The following is a 16,303-nucleotide window of genomic DNA, read 5'->3' on the forward strand; positions in this document are numbered from 1 at the left end:
AATTTCAGCTGTTTCTTTTCCTCCAGCTGTTTCCTCTTCCCTTGATTGCCCTCAGTATCCTTTGGTAGAACATCTATTTGCCATCTCTGTTTGTTCTGCTACGTTCACTTTTCCAACAGCTTGAGTTTGCTGCTTTTCTTCATGGACTTTTGACCTAATTAGAGGCTAGTTTTGATGTGGTTTTCAAAATAAAATCCCAAACACAGACAGACCGTGGGAACAAATTTATTTCTATTTTGTCTCATGTACAGAAAGTTGAATCAATTTACAGTTTACAAACAACTGACCAGGTGAATGAAGCCGATGATTTACTGCACAGGATGAAGGCCTACAGCTCAGTCCTCTTGACGCTCTTAAGTACTATCAAAAACATCCAGCACGGTAGGTTGCCAGATTTGAAGTTTCCTCTCAGGGATTCGGTGTCAAATCATTCACCAAATCTGAGAAAACACTCCATATGCAAAACATAAAGCAAGAAAAGCCACGATTGCACAACTCAATACTTTCCATATCTGGTTCAAAAAAATAAAAGTACACTTACAGCAGTGGACGCAACATTTCAGCAGGATTCGATTCGTGGTTGTGCTATTCTTCAGACTGTGAGTTACATCACATTTTCAGCTTGTTCCGTAGGCTACTGACACAGGCTTATGAACAGCAAGCGAATGGTACAAAGGACCAACATGTCGGCATGACTTTTATACAGCCGTTTTCCCTTCATAAGCAACCCATTACTCTGCAAAAACCACCAACAAAACAGCCGTCAGCCTCTCTGAGTTCACAGTTGTTGAATAGGCAGTGGTGATGCTAGTAACAGCAGGAGCGTGTTGGTCAGTATGTTATCTTTGTAAACATTTACGACCGGAAGTGAATTTCGTTAGAACTGGATTAAGGGAAAAGTCAGTGTATCTTCATGAAGTTCATTTGGCAACACAGTCCAATGCATCATTTTGTGCCAAACATCCTTGTTATCAATAATAATAGTTAAAAAAAAATCATTAAAAACACCCTATTCTACATTTAACATGCACATTGTATACACATAAAATCTCATATAGATCATACCATTTACAGGTTTGGTGAAAAAAGAGGATAGATACAAGAAATTAAGATATCCAAGGACGGAATAGCCGCAAGAAAAGTTGTCTGTTTTGGCAGGCATGCTCCCCAGAGTGACGCGTGTTGTTGTTACCGCAATGCAGTGTGCTTATCAGTGCCTGCCGATCTCGACAGTGAGTTTAGGTGACCGCCGACTGCATTTTAAAAAGGGACCGGCATGCCTATCACTCGATCCTATGTGAAAGAAGGCACTTACAGGAGAGAAGTGGTTCAGGCTCTGTCTACAGGCAACCCCCGCTGAGCTCAGTAGGATATTTCAGAAGTAGTAAGTCTTCAAGTAAAAGCGGTTTGGACCTACGCTTGTTTCTTGGCGTTTAGGGGTTGTCTACACAGCAGGAACTTGTAGGGGAGGGCTTTTGGTGCCTTCTGTTTATTTCATACATTCATATGCATGCAACCTTTCTATACCAAATGGTCTTTCAAATATCTGGGCATATATTTACACAAGATAAATGGGTCATGCCATATAAAATCAGCCAAATCTGAAAAAAAAAATTCCCACCTGACCCCCTCGGAAGCTTCCACGGCTTTTTTAACGAGGCCATGCAAATTTTTACCTTCATTCTATAAATACTGTCCAAGTTATAGGCCCTCAAAGTACACAGGGTTTTACTTGAGTTTTTAACATCATAAATGTGAAAAAATACATTTACAAAGTTAGAAACTGTGACCAAATCAATGTTACACCATCTCCAAGCGTCACAATCTAAAATCCATAATGTTGCTTTTGATGAACACAGATTTTACAGAAACAACTCTAATAATTCACCAGAGAAAACTCCCAAAAAATTGAGTAAACTTTAAAGGATTATATCACCCAGTGGGTGGGATAGTAAGCTATAGCATATGAAAGGTTCCCGTTTTGATCTACATCTTTATATCAGGCTCATCTCACAGCTGTGATTCCTATACAGTGATCTTTCAACACACATGATTGTAGCGCACAGTTGTAGAAACAAGAAATGACATTGGTGCTCACATACTGTGTTTAATCATTTGGATAAATCACATTTATCCAACAATTTTAGGTTCTAAAGAAGTTTTTCAAAATCCTCGAGGGTCTCCAGATTTTCTTTGGCCATTACTTTTGTTTAGCTCAAGTGTTCTCATATGTTGGCTTGTACTCAGAGCATCCACTCGTCCTGAGACCCTTTGGGTTGTGACAGAGTGGGTGTGAAATAAAGTTTTTAACAGAGCTTTAATGTGAATTAAAAAGAGCTGAATTTTAAACCACTCCTAGGTATTTTGAGGGCTTATAACTCTGAAAATATCCACAGTATTAAGGTGAAACCTTACATTTCTTTATTACAGATGCTAAAGTTGTTGTAGAAAAAAATCTGCTGATTCAAACGGGGTCAGGTGGGAGGCACTGATTGATTTTTACTGGAATGACCCAAATGCAACAAAGTCTCTGCTGGCCAAAACTCTCACCAAGAGAAGAAAGGCAGAAATGCGTACTTTTGGCAAAATTGTACAGTAGATCACTGTAATATTACAGAGAAGATGGAGATGACACTGAACAGTTCAAATCATTACTATTTGAGTAAGTAATTACAACACATGAACACAGTACAGGAGGAAGAGGAAATCAAGAACATCCCTGAAGGAGCAAAATGCAAGTCGCACGCTGGACTTTATAATATTTCTGTAATCTGTTCACAAGGGCTCAAGGACAAACTTACACAACTTCTTCAGACAGGGAAGCTGTTTCGGAGTAGAGAAGAAAAAAGAAGCTCACATCTTGTGAGCATTTGGGTAGAATTAGTCCAGGGAAAAAACCTAATTTGCCAAAAATTCCCATCAGTTCCATAAAAAATGCCATCCACTTCCAAATACTCTGTAAGTATCAATCAATAAGTTATCAAATTATTAGCAAGTGCTCTATTCTTATATTTTGCTCTATAAAATGGCTATTTCCACAGTCAGTATGTGCAATGGCTCAGACCATGGTTCAGTGACAGGTGATAGGAGACGGGGTTCACAATAAACTGGACAGATTTCAATCTACAACTCAGTGGAAACCAGAGGGATTAACTGACAGTGAGGCTACGAGAGTAACTGGCAAACACAAAGGTCAAACAACAACCTGGATATGGATTGGTGAAGCAGTGGCTGTGCTTATTGTGACCTCCCTCTCGGTGATGTCAAAGACTCCCCTCTCACAAGGCTGTTATAGTTCCAGTGTTCATTCAAAAAGCTCACTTCCTGGGGTGGAAGACCATCAGAGGCCTGTCTTCGATCTTCTGCCAGGGGCTCTTCTTGTTCTCATCTTTGTCCTCGGAATCATCCTCTGGACTGGTCATGGAGTCGCGGCGGTTCTCGCTGTTGCTGCTGCGGCTGCTGTTCACACGGCTGCGTCCTCTTCTAGGGATGGTGGATCCTCGGGAGGACGGGCCTTCATCCAAAAGAGGGGTTAGGGAGTTCTCCTCGGGAGAGACGGGACGTCCCTCACTGCTGCTGGGTTCGCTGTGGTCAGGGTAGGCCAGCTTGGAGTAACTCTTCCCGCCGCTGCTAACACCGTGGCCCTTCCGTCCTCCCGTTCCCCAGCGCTCATCTTTTCCCTTTCTATTTCCAGCTGATTTTCGCTCTTGGGCCTCCAGAGGCGGTTCCAGGTTGACATCCCGCGGAGTGCTGCTGGAGCCACCTCCGAATCCACCACCGCCACTGAGGTCATTCCCAACATCTATGTAGGAGTGGCGCACGTGAGCGTTAGCTCGACCATCGAGAGAGATGAACCACGCCCTGGGGTGTTGTTTAACTCCAAGTTCCAGGAGCTTCTTCTCCGTCAGAGCCTGCAGTTCCCCGTTCATTTGAGCCATGGTGGAATCGTTGAATAGCACTGGGATGGTCACAGGCCCCCCGGACGAGTCAGATGCCCAGCTCGGTTCCTCAGAGTCGTCGCCTTGAGATCCTCCTTGCTGCTGCTGTTGCTGCTGCTGGCCTTGCTTCTGGGAGTGGTGGTGATGGTGCTGCTGGCCTCCTCCCATCTGTGTGCCATCTTTGTCTTGATCCTTCTGGTCCTTGCCATCTTTGCCAGAAAACTCAGATGGCAGCCGCATGTAGTGGGCGGGGATAACCAGGGTTGGCACCATGCTGCGGTACATGTTCTCCTTCATCTGGTCAATGGAGCTGCAGAAGATGATCTGACCTGGTTGGGTGTTGAGGGAAGTAGGTCGGGCAAGGCTGTCTGCTGCTGCTGCGGAATAATCCGGAGGCTTGTCGGACTGGCTTGGGACGTAACCTTGGAAGCGAGGTGGGGACGGGGGATCGGAGGAGTACCCTCGATTGTCGTTGGCGTTGTGGTGTCTGTGATAGTCGGACTCCTTGTTATCTTTGGGGCTGTAGTTCCGGTTGTAGTCGTCATGCAACAAAGGGCTGTCCAAGTTGTTGGTCTCTGTGGCACGTGTAACCTTCATGGGGAAGCTTTCACCCCGTTGGGAACCTGACGCATTTTTACCCTTTGCGTGTCGCAGCATGTGGGCTGGAACATGCTTAGTTAAATCCTCCCTTGAACTCTGGTAGTCTCGCGATGGCGACAAGTCAGATTTGTCATTGGAGGGGCCTGATTCAACATGGCCTCCACAGATCAGATTTAGCCGTGACGTGGATGTGCCCTGGTCTCTCTTAGCGCCGTTTAGATTGGACGTGTGAGGTTTGCCTTGCTGTCGACGTGGTTTCAGACACTTCCGTCTGAAAGATAAACAAAAACTGAAAGTCAGAAAGAAGCAAAATATCTCCTAAAAAAAGAGGTGGGATTTCAAGAAGTGTCTAATAAAGCAGGAACTTAACCCAGTAAAGCCACTTTTTAAGACCTTCATCATAGGCATGATCAGTACATTACTGGAAAAAAAAACTGTGGTACACTATCTAGCGGATATTATTTGTGTGCTACAGTAAATAATAGACCCCTGAATTTGTTAAAAGTGTACACAAGAAACCTTTAATTAATGTTATTTAATCTTTAATTAAATGTAATTAATGTCTTTAATGTTATTTTATAGTAAAAAAAGGAAACATGTCTACTAGAGTATCTTTGCATAATTCTATGCTCAAAATAAACTTTCTTCAAACCTTAAATAAGCCCACATTTAAAACAAGCTGTTTTAAACAAGCTGCTTTAAATGTGTAAAACAAGCCCGTCCTCTGGTAAGCTATTTTCCTTATGATTGGTCGCCCCTCATAAACAGCAGGTGGGTGTGGTCCGAACATTGTGATATATAGATCTCTTCTCTACTAATATCATACAGAGCGAAGAGTAGAAAAAATAGGGTTTGCAGGACTAAAGTAAACCCACATTTTTGCTACAAAAAGAAACCTAAAAGTGGGACCTGGACCTATGCTCCCCACACCTGCAGTAGTAGAGCAGCACGCAGAGCAGGATGAGCACCAGCAAGGCCAGTGATCCCAGGATGGACAGCAGGAACAGAGTGTGGTAGGTGGTGATATCCCTCAAGCCTGGATGAGACAAACCTAAACCTGCAAGACATCATTGCAAAAGTTAACTCAGATTCATTCATAGCATGTCAGCTCCCTATTATACTGTCCCAACAACTGCTAGTTTGTTTGTAAAGTGAGTGAGGAGGAAAGAATTTGATTTACATTGATCATGAAATAACCAGGAACTTGGTTCAGCTGATAATAGCTACATGACGTCACCCTTTGGTTTTGCTGTCACCATCTTGGTGTCTGTTTCAGCCAGAGGAGTCACCCCCTGGTGGCCATTAAAAACGGATGCAAGTTTAAGGAAGCTAGGATTTTTTTAAATCACCTTGTTTATTGATTTATTATTGAGTTCCTCAGGGACGATAAAGTGAATCTTATAGTAAAGGCGTCTCCAGCTTCTTGTCATCTGTGTTTCCACAGCAGTATAAAGGCACATGAAGAGTCACCAGTTAACATTTTACCAATAACAGCCGTTTCAATTTCAATACCTGAAGATGTCGGAAAGGCAGCCAACCAGTATCCCATCTGAGGAACCACGACGTTCCAGACAAACTGTGTCCCGTCTTTTTTGATGTAGCCCGTCCCGTTCCGAACCCACAGCCCTGGAAGAAAAAAAATGATCAGCAGCCTCTAAGTACAGTCATACATACATAATTTACATTAATAAAAGACTATTTGTAAGTTTTAGCACAGAGCTTACCCGTCTTTGGCTGATACAGCCAAGCGGGCACACTCGTGGCCATCCTGTTTCGGGTGTCTGACGGCAGCGGCACAGAGATGTGGATCGGATCTGAAACACGGATCACGCTGCCGTCTTTATCAAAAAGCTGAATGCTGACCACTGCCAGTGCCGTCAAGTCCATCCACCCAGTTTCTGCACCTGCATTGGTGGTAAGGCACAAATACAAACAGCTAAAAATGAACAGAATAATAACCCTGATCTTCATTTTGCTACCAGACAAGTTGGAACCATCAAATTTGTGGTATACGAGTGGCTATAAATGACAATAAATTAGCAAAATAGCAGCAAATTATTTACATCAAGCTTATACTCAGATCTGGGAGAACTACTTCTAAAGCACACTACAATATCCATGCAAACTGCGGCATTAAGATTTTATTGGAAAGACGTAGATGTGTCCAGTGAAACCTTCTCAGACGATCCAGAAAGGCACAGAAACTTTGCCCACACTGTGACACCAGTTTGACAGACTGACACTGACCTGAGCTGTTGGTCTCTTGGCCCAGCAGGAAGGGGAATCCCCCGATTTCATACTGGCTCCTGGCTGTGGTCAGCACAGCAGTGAGTGCTGTGTAGTTGGAGCTGGACGGCAGCTGAATGGACTTCCTCTGGAGCTGCACCAGCGGCTGGTTACGAGCCCCTGAAAAAGAAACAATCCCCGTCCTCACAGTCTGTCACGCCTACAACCACCGTGTTTGTTTCTGAAAAGGTGTAACGATATCGGTTTGAGTGCATTACAGCTGTACGGAGGCGGCTGTGACTGAGCTATATTTGTAATAATAATGCACAGCTCTTCTAGGCTTAAGGTTGTGGAGAGGGGTGTGAATCCTTAATTATGGCTTATCTGTTTGTTTGTTTATCTAATTATTAGAAGGATTACGGAGGATTTGCCACAAAATTTCTTGAAAGGTGGAGACCACTCTGACTCAGAAGTGGTTAATTTTTGGAGTGGATCCAACTCTGGATGCGGTAACTGTTTAACCATAGATGAGAAAAACTGGCTACATGTTCACAAATATGGATTACTTCGCACTGAAGTAAGTAAAATTAGGAAAAAGAAAACAAACCTGATCGAAATACCTGTTGGGATCCAGGGATTTCATTTATACAGGGTGTGGAGGGAATACAGTACAGTCTCAGAGTTCTGTTGTTGTGTAATGGCTCAGTCACAGGAGGGTAAAAACAGGAACCACTGAACTGTTTCATACTCAGTAACTGATTACAGTTGTTGTGATGACCAAATGTTCACCCAGAAGTTGAATGTGCAACGCCCTCAACCTCTGAATGTCCACTTTCGATTGCCTGTGAATGCACTTGCACGGGTTACCCGATGGGAGGCAACCTTTCTCCAGACTCAGACTGACTACATTTACTCTTATCTCAAAGGTTTGCAGATATTTGCTGTGTAATTTATAAACAAACAGTTCGCCAAAACGTTGCAATCAATCTGAGTCGACCTGTGATGATGAGTGCAATTCATCTGTGAGTAATAGAGGACTGAAGTCATCTGGTTGCCAGCTGGTTGTATTCTGGTTGTTTTCCTACACAGGTGTACCATTGTGACTGTGCAGTTAAATCACCCCTGAAGCAACTGCATCGCTGTCTGTGAATTAATTTCTACATTTCTGTTTCAGATCTATGAGTTTCAGGCTGGACTGTGAACATAAGCCAGTGTGAACTTCTGTGCAACAGATTTGCAATTTCCGACATTTTGTTGCAGTTAATCACCAAAATGTAACAAACAGATTGCATGTAATTAGCAACTTGCCTCCATTCAAATGCAAATTGATATTAGGCTGTCTCTTCTTATTGCCATTTTATTGCTAATTTGACACACCAGAATTGCTTTCAAGACTACTAACTGGAAGTGGGTGCAGAGCCAATTCAAAACAACCATTTAAAAGGCAACAAGATTGCGATGATTTGCAACCATTTTGGTATTGAACCTCTGTTTTCCCTCGTGTGACTGTAACATAAAAATAAAAACTCATGAATGGCCAAACTGAACACTCCAAATCAACACTACAGAACTATCGTTTTCTAATGAGTCTATATTATATTAAATTGTTTAGAGGCTGTTTTTACCTGGAGACCCGGAGAGCACCTGCAGGACATCATCATACAGAATAAGAGTTCCCGGCCTCTGAACGAGCAGGTACAGGCTGACTGCTGCATACACTACAAGAAGAAGAAAATGAAATCAGCACATTTCACAGGTGCAGGAACACTGCTGAGACAGAGTTTGTTTTAAGTCTCACAATAATAAAAATAACCATCATCCAGGCAAAAGCAGCTCCATAACCTTAAGGCTAAAGGGGAAAAAGATGGATTCTGTGGGTGAATTACACATGACGCAGTTTTTAAATCCAGTCTCCTCGTCCTCATCCACAGGCCCGACTGAGATTTCAAAACTCCAGCAACAAAAACAAAAAAGACATTTTTTATTCCCACAATTAAAAACAAGAGAGTAAAGCGGTGAACGCTGACTTACTGATACTGTTCTAAAAAAAATCTCAGCTGTGGCTCTACCAGGCTTTATGGAACAGAAATGCTGCTTCCATTTTAATCACAGCAGTATCGAAGCCAAGCGCACCCTTTGGAGTAATCTTAAAATGGATGAGGTAGGTCAACAGGTAAAAAATACTTTAAACTTCAATCTGTCGACTCCTTCTACAGCTTCCACATAGGTTTTATTATCTACTGGATGTATATAAAAGATGGACATAGCATCTAATGTTTCTATACTCGACATTATAAAGGCTTTACCGTTACGGTACTCGCCAAGTTAAAAAAAAAGCAAACACGGCATAAAATGCTCTGGACTTACGCGGGATGCGGCTGGAGTGCCAGGGCACAGAGTTGGTGACGTAGTCTTGTTTGGAGGCTGTAATAATGACCCATGTTCCTGCGCGGTACAGGAAGTTGACTCTCACCACGCCATCTTTGCCAGCACGGCTGGACGCCAACAGGGTCTGGTTACCGTGTACTTCCACCTGAGCGTCTGCCAACGGGGACAGGTCGCTGTTGTCAAACACCTGGACTCTTATTTGCACCTCTGGAAGAAAAAAAAGCGGGAGAGAGGTCCAGTAATTAGCCAGTAGCTAACTGATGAGTGTTTTGAACAAACAAGGCTAATATTTTGTCAATTATTGAACAGAATAAAAGACAATTTGTCTGTAACATTTCTGTCATATTAAAAGTGAAGCTTTCCAATTCACCAGTCTTGTGTAGTCTCATTAAACTGCAGTTTTAAAGATCTAATTACACTTGAGTATGGCTCAATTTATCAAGTCACCCTCAGCTGTCCTACAAGGACGGCATAATTATGCAGCAGCATTACAATGTCATTCAAAATGACCTACACGGAGACAAGGCCACATAATTACCATGAAACACAGCATATGCCCCAACAGGTGAAATAAAAACATTAAATACACTGTGTATTTTATTTACTATAATAATTAGAATTGCCTTATATGAGGAGGTAATCAGGCTTTAGATTTAATTACATTAACAGAGATGGTTTTTGTAATAAAAGTTTTCTGAAAAGTTAAGTTTAAAAATGGTAATGTTAAATTTCCTCAGTTAATTATTACACTAAGTTCAAATTAAAGTAATTAATGATTTTTTGCCATAAGTGTTCAGAAAGTTTATGTTTAAATATGCAAATATGTTCCCATCAAGTAAGTATTAAATTACATATGTACAAGTGACAAAATTGGGTTAAATAAACATTTTAACTTCATTTTTCCAAAAAAAAGGTTATAGAAGCAAAACAGCCCAATATTTAAACACTGATCAGTGCATTAAAAGTATGTTTTTGTCTATAGCGACTTACATTTAGCAAACAGCACCATAAAAGATGCCACATCATCTAGCAGTTCATGTTGGCACATAGATATTTGGGGTGAATAAAGCATTAGCGCGGTTAGCTCGTTAACCCGTTAGCTCCGTGCAGCCCCATGCACGGGGGTGATCCACGCTAACTCGCTAACGGAAATTTGCCGCGTTAATGCGGTTATGGCGTTAATGTCATTTTAACGAGATTAACGCTGACAGCACTAATAATAAGTAAGAAATAAAAGCAGAGTGGTGTATAAACACATAGTGAGTTGAAAAAAAATCGAAATAATTCTTATTTATCCTTTACTAGGCATTTTAGCTCCTCCCACTTTAAGCCAGTTTTGTTCTGATTGGCTGAGCCTTGTAAACTGAAGGTTTAAACATTAGGTGGGTGGGGCTTCTGTGCCTGAGATGACCAGCTTTAAGGTATCTCCTCTTACTGACATCACACAGATCCCAGACAAGAAAAAACAGCTTAAAGCTGAAGGTTTAGGTCAGTCTGCAGCATGAACTATGGTGCATCCACCGTAGTAACAATATATCTCCCTGACAGAAAATTAGGAAACGCAAAATAGGTCTCCTTTAGGGCATCAGTGAGTATAACATCACCAGGAGGTGTAACTTATGTTGACCCCACAGCATGTATATTATGAGTCAACAGATGTGACTGAAGAAGAATGCATTCAGAGTTTTAAATGTATTGACCGGTGAGTTTTATGTGCTGTCAGCGCTGCTGCAGCAGACTAATCACTTCCAGCAGGGGATGATTGTTGTTGTTAGTTTGATGATGATGTTTGTAGTCATCACAGCCACACCCGTCATAAATCCGTTGCATGGCTATTTCTGCCCCCCATCCCCTCATCATTCTTTTCAGCCCGGGAACATTTTCTCATCTCGTCTCTTGGACGACGTAGATGTGGGTCATGCTGGGGATGTTCCCATGGATACAAGCTGACACTCCAAAAAGCTGGCTTGTTGTGTTTCAGTCCCTGAAGGACTGCAAGCTAAAACCGCGCAGGCCTCCAGCGACAAACCCCTCGATGCACAACTCTTCCAGAGACAGCAGCTAATGGCTGCATTCAGATAATAAGCAGTATGTTTGTGTGTGGGTGTTTGTGTGTCCATATCCATTGTGGATGCATAAATGCTGCCATCCATTAACATAAATGGTCCAATAAAGGCTCCTTTGTGTGTGTGCGTGTAGAGAGGATTTCCTCAATCTGGGCTCCGCACTTGAAGGCTTGAAGCAGCTCCACTGACACAAACACTGAGAGTCACAGTGTCACAGTGAGACACAGTGGGAATTTTTCACTCCCTCAGTGTCCTTCAAAAGTGATTCAGTGGATGCATCTCAAAACCCAACTTAAATTCACCGAATGGTTCTCAAAGTCAGAGGCAGGAAGCCTCTAATTTCCTGTACAGTTTGCACTTTTCTTTTAATATAATTGCCATAAACTGATCTTTAGTCACTGAAATGTCAAAGTGACATTGTTTTTGTGTTTTACAGAAAGACTATTTAATGGCTCCGATTGTGTTTATCATACCTGCGCTGTTTCTGTTATCTCTGACTTTATGTTTTAAATTTATATGCATAAAGGAGTAAACCTGACTCAATATGGATGCAAAGAAAAATCTGCAGATGGATTACGCTTTGGTGTAAGCTTGATTTGATTTAATCTATTTCCTTCCAAAACAAGCAGCATCCCCACCAACACACATAGCAAACAATGTATGGTTTGTGTTTCACATCTGGAGTTTACTTATTACTAATGTTTGGCCTCAACCAACTTGGGCTTTGTCCATTAAATGACCAAACTGTTAGAAAAGAGTGAAATGTTCACAGAAATTCAGTGTAACATCATTTGCTTTTTTTTTAAAGTAACACATGTTTGGCCTTGCTTTCAGCCACATGTGCAGTTTTCTCATGGGCCACATTTGTCTTCGACCAACAATGTTGGCTCAGGGTGAATCTGGCTGCTCCAACTCAGTCACAGGTCCACAGTGCAAGGGCCCAATGTCAGGTGTGTCGTGACAGTGGGGCCACAGCTGACCCAAAGAACACCTGCCAGGGCTGTAACCGAGCAGTAAGTACATAAAGTGGCACAACTTAGGCCCGAATGTGTCAGCAATGTGACATTTCTAAATACAGGAATAGATTTGTAGCATTGTGCAAATGCTTGCAGGTCTGGAGAACTGCTGAGCTGTTCCCGAAACAAGCCTGACGCATCAATTAAATAACAATTTCCTCCCTCGAGGCAAAGGTGCAAAATCTATGTTAAAAAGTTAGACTCTAGGAGACAAAACATTTCTTAAAGGAGAGGTGGAAGCAGCATTCAGACCCTTTTTCTAAAAGTAAAAGTGACAATATGAAAAGTAAAGTGAAGAATTATCAATAAAATCTACATAATAAAAGATACAGGACCACTAAAAAGCATTTTAGGAATGGTTTCACAATCTTCTGTAGTTCCAGTTTATTATTAGCTTGCTTTTGATACGTGACTCTACAAATAAGGACGATGATTAAAAAGAAGAGCATTTCCTTCTACAGTGTGGGGCTGTAAACGGAGAAGGTCACAGCAGGAAAGCACTGCAAGTAACTCAAATACTCAGTTACATTCCTCCACTCTCTGTGCCTGTGACCATTCATGCATGTCAAAAATAGCTTCAGGCATGCATAATGCAATGTAATTACATAATGTCCTTAAACATGCACCACAATAACATAAACACGGGGTATTTTAAGGCCTCTGCTGAAGCATTATTTAACGGAACAATAGCGGGGGTTTTTTTTCTCATCCAGGGAAACTGATTTTGGAGTGAAGAAATCTAAAATGTTGGCTCAGGGACTGACACATTTCCAAGACCGCAGGCCCTCCTGCTCTCACTGTTACTAACTGTGCAAAGCAACAATGACACACATGAAGGCCCGGCTTAGTTGGGCCTGACACTGCACAGGAACAACAGACTCAGGCCTGCACTCACATCTGAATCTCTCACATCTGCACAGCACGGGAGCATAACCAGCTCACGGCCACCAGCGTGGCCTCTCTGTCAGAGCAGCTTGCAGATATTAAAGAATCTATACCGCCAAAAGACGACGCTATCCCGGGGCAAGCACGGCAAAAAGCCTCGCCTGTAATTATCCGCAAATATCTTTCAGGTTGGCATAAAATCAGGGCGCATCGCTGCACAGATCGACTGATTGTCGACAAAAGCCGTAAAAATGCAACCACTCCCATCTCCTCATTGTGCTGCATCCCCCGTATGGCGAGCTTACCCAGTGCTCCCTGATCTGGAAGAGATTTGGCCAGCGCCTCCCAAACCGCGCACACCGACACGAAGAGGAGCAAACGGGAGATGCAGTTGGCTGGCATCCTTGCAGCTACATCTCTAGACCCAGACCGGCGGCCGTGTGTCCATATTTCTGATTTTTTTCCCCCCTTCAGACGTCTTTGAATGGAGCCGAGATGCTGCCGACTGTGTGGGCTTCGCCTTGTTTTTATTGTCTGAGGAGGAGCGCAGGAAAGGGAGCTACGTTTCCCTCTGCTGATCTCCAGTGGAACAGCGACCCATCTGCACTACTCTGATACCAATCTGGACCCTTCATGGAGGTCAAAGCCCCTGCTCGGAATGTGATTATTATTAATTATTAGATTATTAATCTCAGTTTTTCAGCTTTGTTTTTTTTATCAATGCGTGGAACAGAGGGCATCTTTAAAAGCCTTTATTAGGATAAACCTCAATAACAGACCAGTAATGACTAAAACCAAAATAATAATCTAGTTCATCAGCGATAAACAAGGTCAGATATAACAGAAGGATAATCCAGTCTTGTTTCTGATGGCATCCGTCATAATAGGTGCTGACCTTTTGCTAAATATGCATTTTGGAGGAGGCCAAAACTGACTAATAGCTGGAGTTTAATGCTACAAAACCATCAAATATTCCCACCTGAAAAGCTGCTAAATGTTTTGTAGTTTCTTGCTTTTTTTCATGATAAAAAGAATCTAAACTGTTACTGGACATCCCAGCAAATTCATCCCAAGGTCAGACTGCAATGCTCAGGAAAACTGCAGGCCTCAAAATGTTTGTTCATGACAGTATAATTAGAAGAAAACCGAACAAGTGTGGTTTATTTGGAAGGTTTGCAGAGAGAAAGCTGTTCTCTGTGGAAAGAACAATGCAGAATAGCTTCGGTCTGCAAAGTTGCATCTGGACAAACCACAACACTTCTGGAACAATGTCCTTTGGACAGATGAGACCAAAATGGCGATGTTTGTCAATGATCCACCACGTCTGGAGAAAACCAAACACAGCACATCAGCACAAGCATCCCATACTGACTGTCAGCACAGGCACGGAGGGCTGATGAGTTGGGCTTGTTCTGCAGCCACAGGACTGGGTGTCTTCCAGTCATTGAGTCGACCGTGAACTCCTCTGTATACCAAAGTATTCAAACGAGACTACATCTGTCTGGGAGCTAAAGCTCGGCACAAACTGGATTATGCAACAGAATCTCTGCATAAATGAATTCCTTCAAACCTCAATGAACTGAAACAAAACATAAGACTTTCACAGCACATCCAAGTGTCCATGGACCTGGGTGATCGAGCATGCATCAGGTCATACAGAGAAATATTACTTTAAGTTATTGCTGTTAAAGGTAGTTCTGAAAGTATTCAGGCACGGGTGTATTTGGTTTTTGTTTGTTTCAGAGCCCTGCAAAAACTTTTTTTCTTCTTCATATAATGAGTTTCTCTTCTGTGGACAGGTATAAAAACTTCACTAAATTATTTTATAGTTTTCAGTCACCTTAAAATATTTTTGGTACGTTATCTTTAACTTCTCCCACCTTTTTTGATCTTATCTTACATATCTATATGTGCCTGACTGACTGAGCCTGATTGACACAGGATAATATAACATTTTTTTATCCATTTGAAACTTGTTCTTGAAATTGGACTTCTTTTTCAAATCTAGCTTTATTCGTTCTTGTCTTCACTCATTTGTAAGGAAGAAGTCACCTTCAGGTTTAATATTAGCCCTAATGAGTCAGCGTGTGTATTTGGGTGTTTTAGTGGTTAAATCTATGTCAAACGTTAACTTTGAGAGGCTTCAGTGTTTCTTTGAATTTGTGCATATACAGTAAATATCAAAGGAAAATTTAAACTTTTCACTTAAACTCTTAGTTGAACATCTAGGGTTTGGGTTACACCGATATCCAGCCAGCTGGAAAAGCCTTTAACAGCAACAATGTAATGCAGAACTGAATGTAGGAAGGTAACACCTTCTAGTTTCTGAAAGTGTGCTTGTTTAGCATCCAGCTAAAACAAAAGTCAACTCTAGATGGGGCGCTGAGCTGGAGCAGGGGTGTCAAACATGAGGCCTGGGGGCCAGAATTGGCATGCCAATCCGGTCCAGCTTTGGAGGAGCCATGCTGACAGCAGCATTTATTTTATCACGTAGAAAAAATGAGACATACTGCTGAAATTACATTTCCTTTTCTCATGTTAAGACATTTGGAAAATATACGATACGATATGATGTGATATCAGTGTGAGCTGTATGTGGCTCTTGTTGTAAAGTCAAAAGGAATAGCTATAAACACGAGGGATGCTCGGACATTTGAATACAAGAATAACAAAAACCTCCAGTAGCTGGGGAGGGTGACTGGCCGGAAACAGGTGTTGACGACAACACAGGTGAAACTAATCAGAGGGGGGAAACCATCACAAAAGAAGGAAAACCAACCAAGATCAGTCGTTATAAGAGAGAGACGCAGTGCTCAAAGAGTCTTGAATCGAAATATACGAGTGAATTCAGTAACAGAAGCAGAATTTAAAAAGCATTTTAACCACATTTTTGAGGCAAAGTTTTAAAACTTTTTCGTGTTTTGTTCCTGGTGATTCTATGCATGCACCTTTTATGTCTTGTTGATCATTTAAATTATGCTAAATCTAAATAATGCTTCAAAATAAATAAATGCAGTGAGTTTTAACGACTTTGGTTTTGCTATGTCTGCTATTCTGATGAGGAGCTCGGTAAATCTAACTATAAATCTATCTGTCTTTGGTTTCTTTGAGCACAGTGATTTTTTCTCTCGCTCTGTTATTCACATTAGGGCAGAAATTCACAGACGGGCTTAGTGCTGGACTC

The 16,303-nt window shown here is 42.0% G+C and overlaps 1 protein-coding gene across 1 annotated transcript; it reads right to left on the bottom strand.

Annotated features, from left to right (window-relative positions):
• Nucleotides 1-209: 209 nt before the first annotated feature.
• fam171a2b (family with sequence similarity 171 member A2b) lies at nt 210-13,692 on the bottom strand. The gene is made up of 8 exons (XM_003448706.5): nt 13,425-13,692; nt 9,132-9,359; nt 8,390-8,482; nt 6,786-6,944; nt 6,263-6,442; nt 6,051-6,164; nt 5,469-5,595; nt 210-4,809 (listed from the first exon to the last, which is right to left on the bottom strand). The coding sequence occupies exons 1-8, from the start codon at nt 13,519-13,521 to the stop codon at nt 3,318-3,320; spliced, it is 2,490 nt and encodes an 829-aa protein (XP_003448754.1). The 5' UTR covers nt 13,522-13,692; the 3' UTR covers nt 210-3,317.
• Nucleotides 13,693-16,303: the final 2,611 nt, after the last annotated feature.

This window comes from Oreochromis niloticus, linkage group LG8, assembly GCF_001858045.2.
Source record: "Oreochromis niloticus isolate F11D_XX linkage group LG8, O_niloticus_UMD_NMBU, whole genome shotgun sequence".
Taxonomy (NCBI): domain Eukaryota; kingdom Metazoa; phylum Chordata; class Actinopteri; order Cichliformes; family Cichlidae; genus Oreochromis; species Oreochromis niloticus.

Bases quoted from the DNA above. Each gene is read 5' to 3' on its own strand.
- fam171a2b (XM_003448706.5), bottom strand. From the start codon at position 13,521: ATGCCAGCCAACTGCATCTCCCGTTTGCTCCTCTTCGTGTCGGTGTGC. The intron at 6,165-6,262 runs GTAAGCTCTGTG...TTTTTCTTCCAG, and splicing joins GCTGTATCAGCCAAAGACGG to GGCTGTGGGTTCGGAACGGG. The intron at 5,596-6,050 runs GTATTGAAATTG...GATGTCTTGCAG, and splicing joins TGCCTTTCCGACATCTTCAG to GTTTAGGTTTGTCTCATCCA.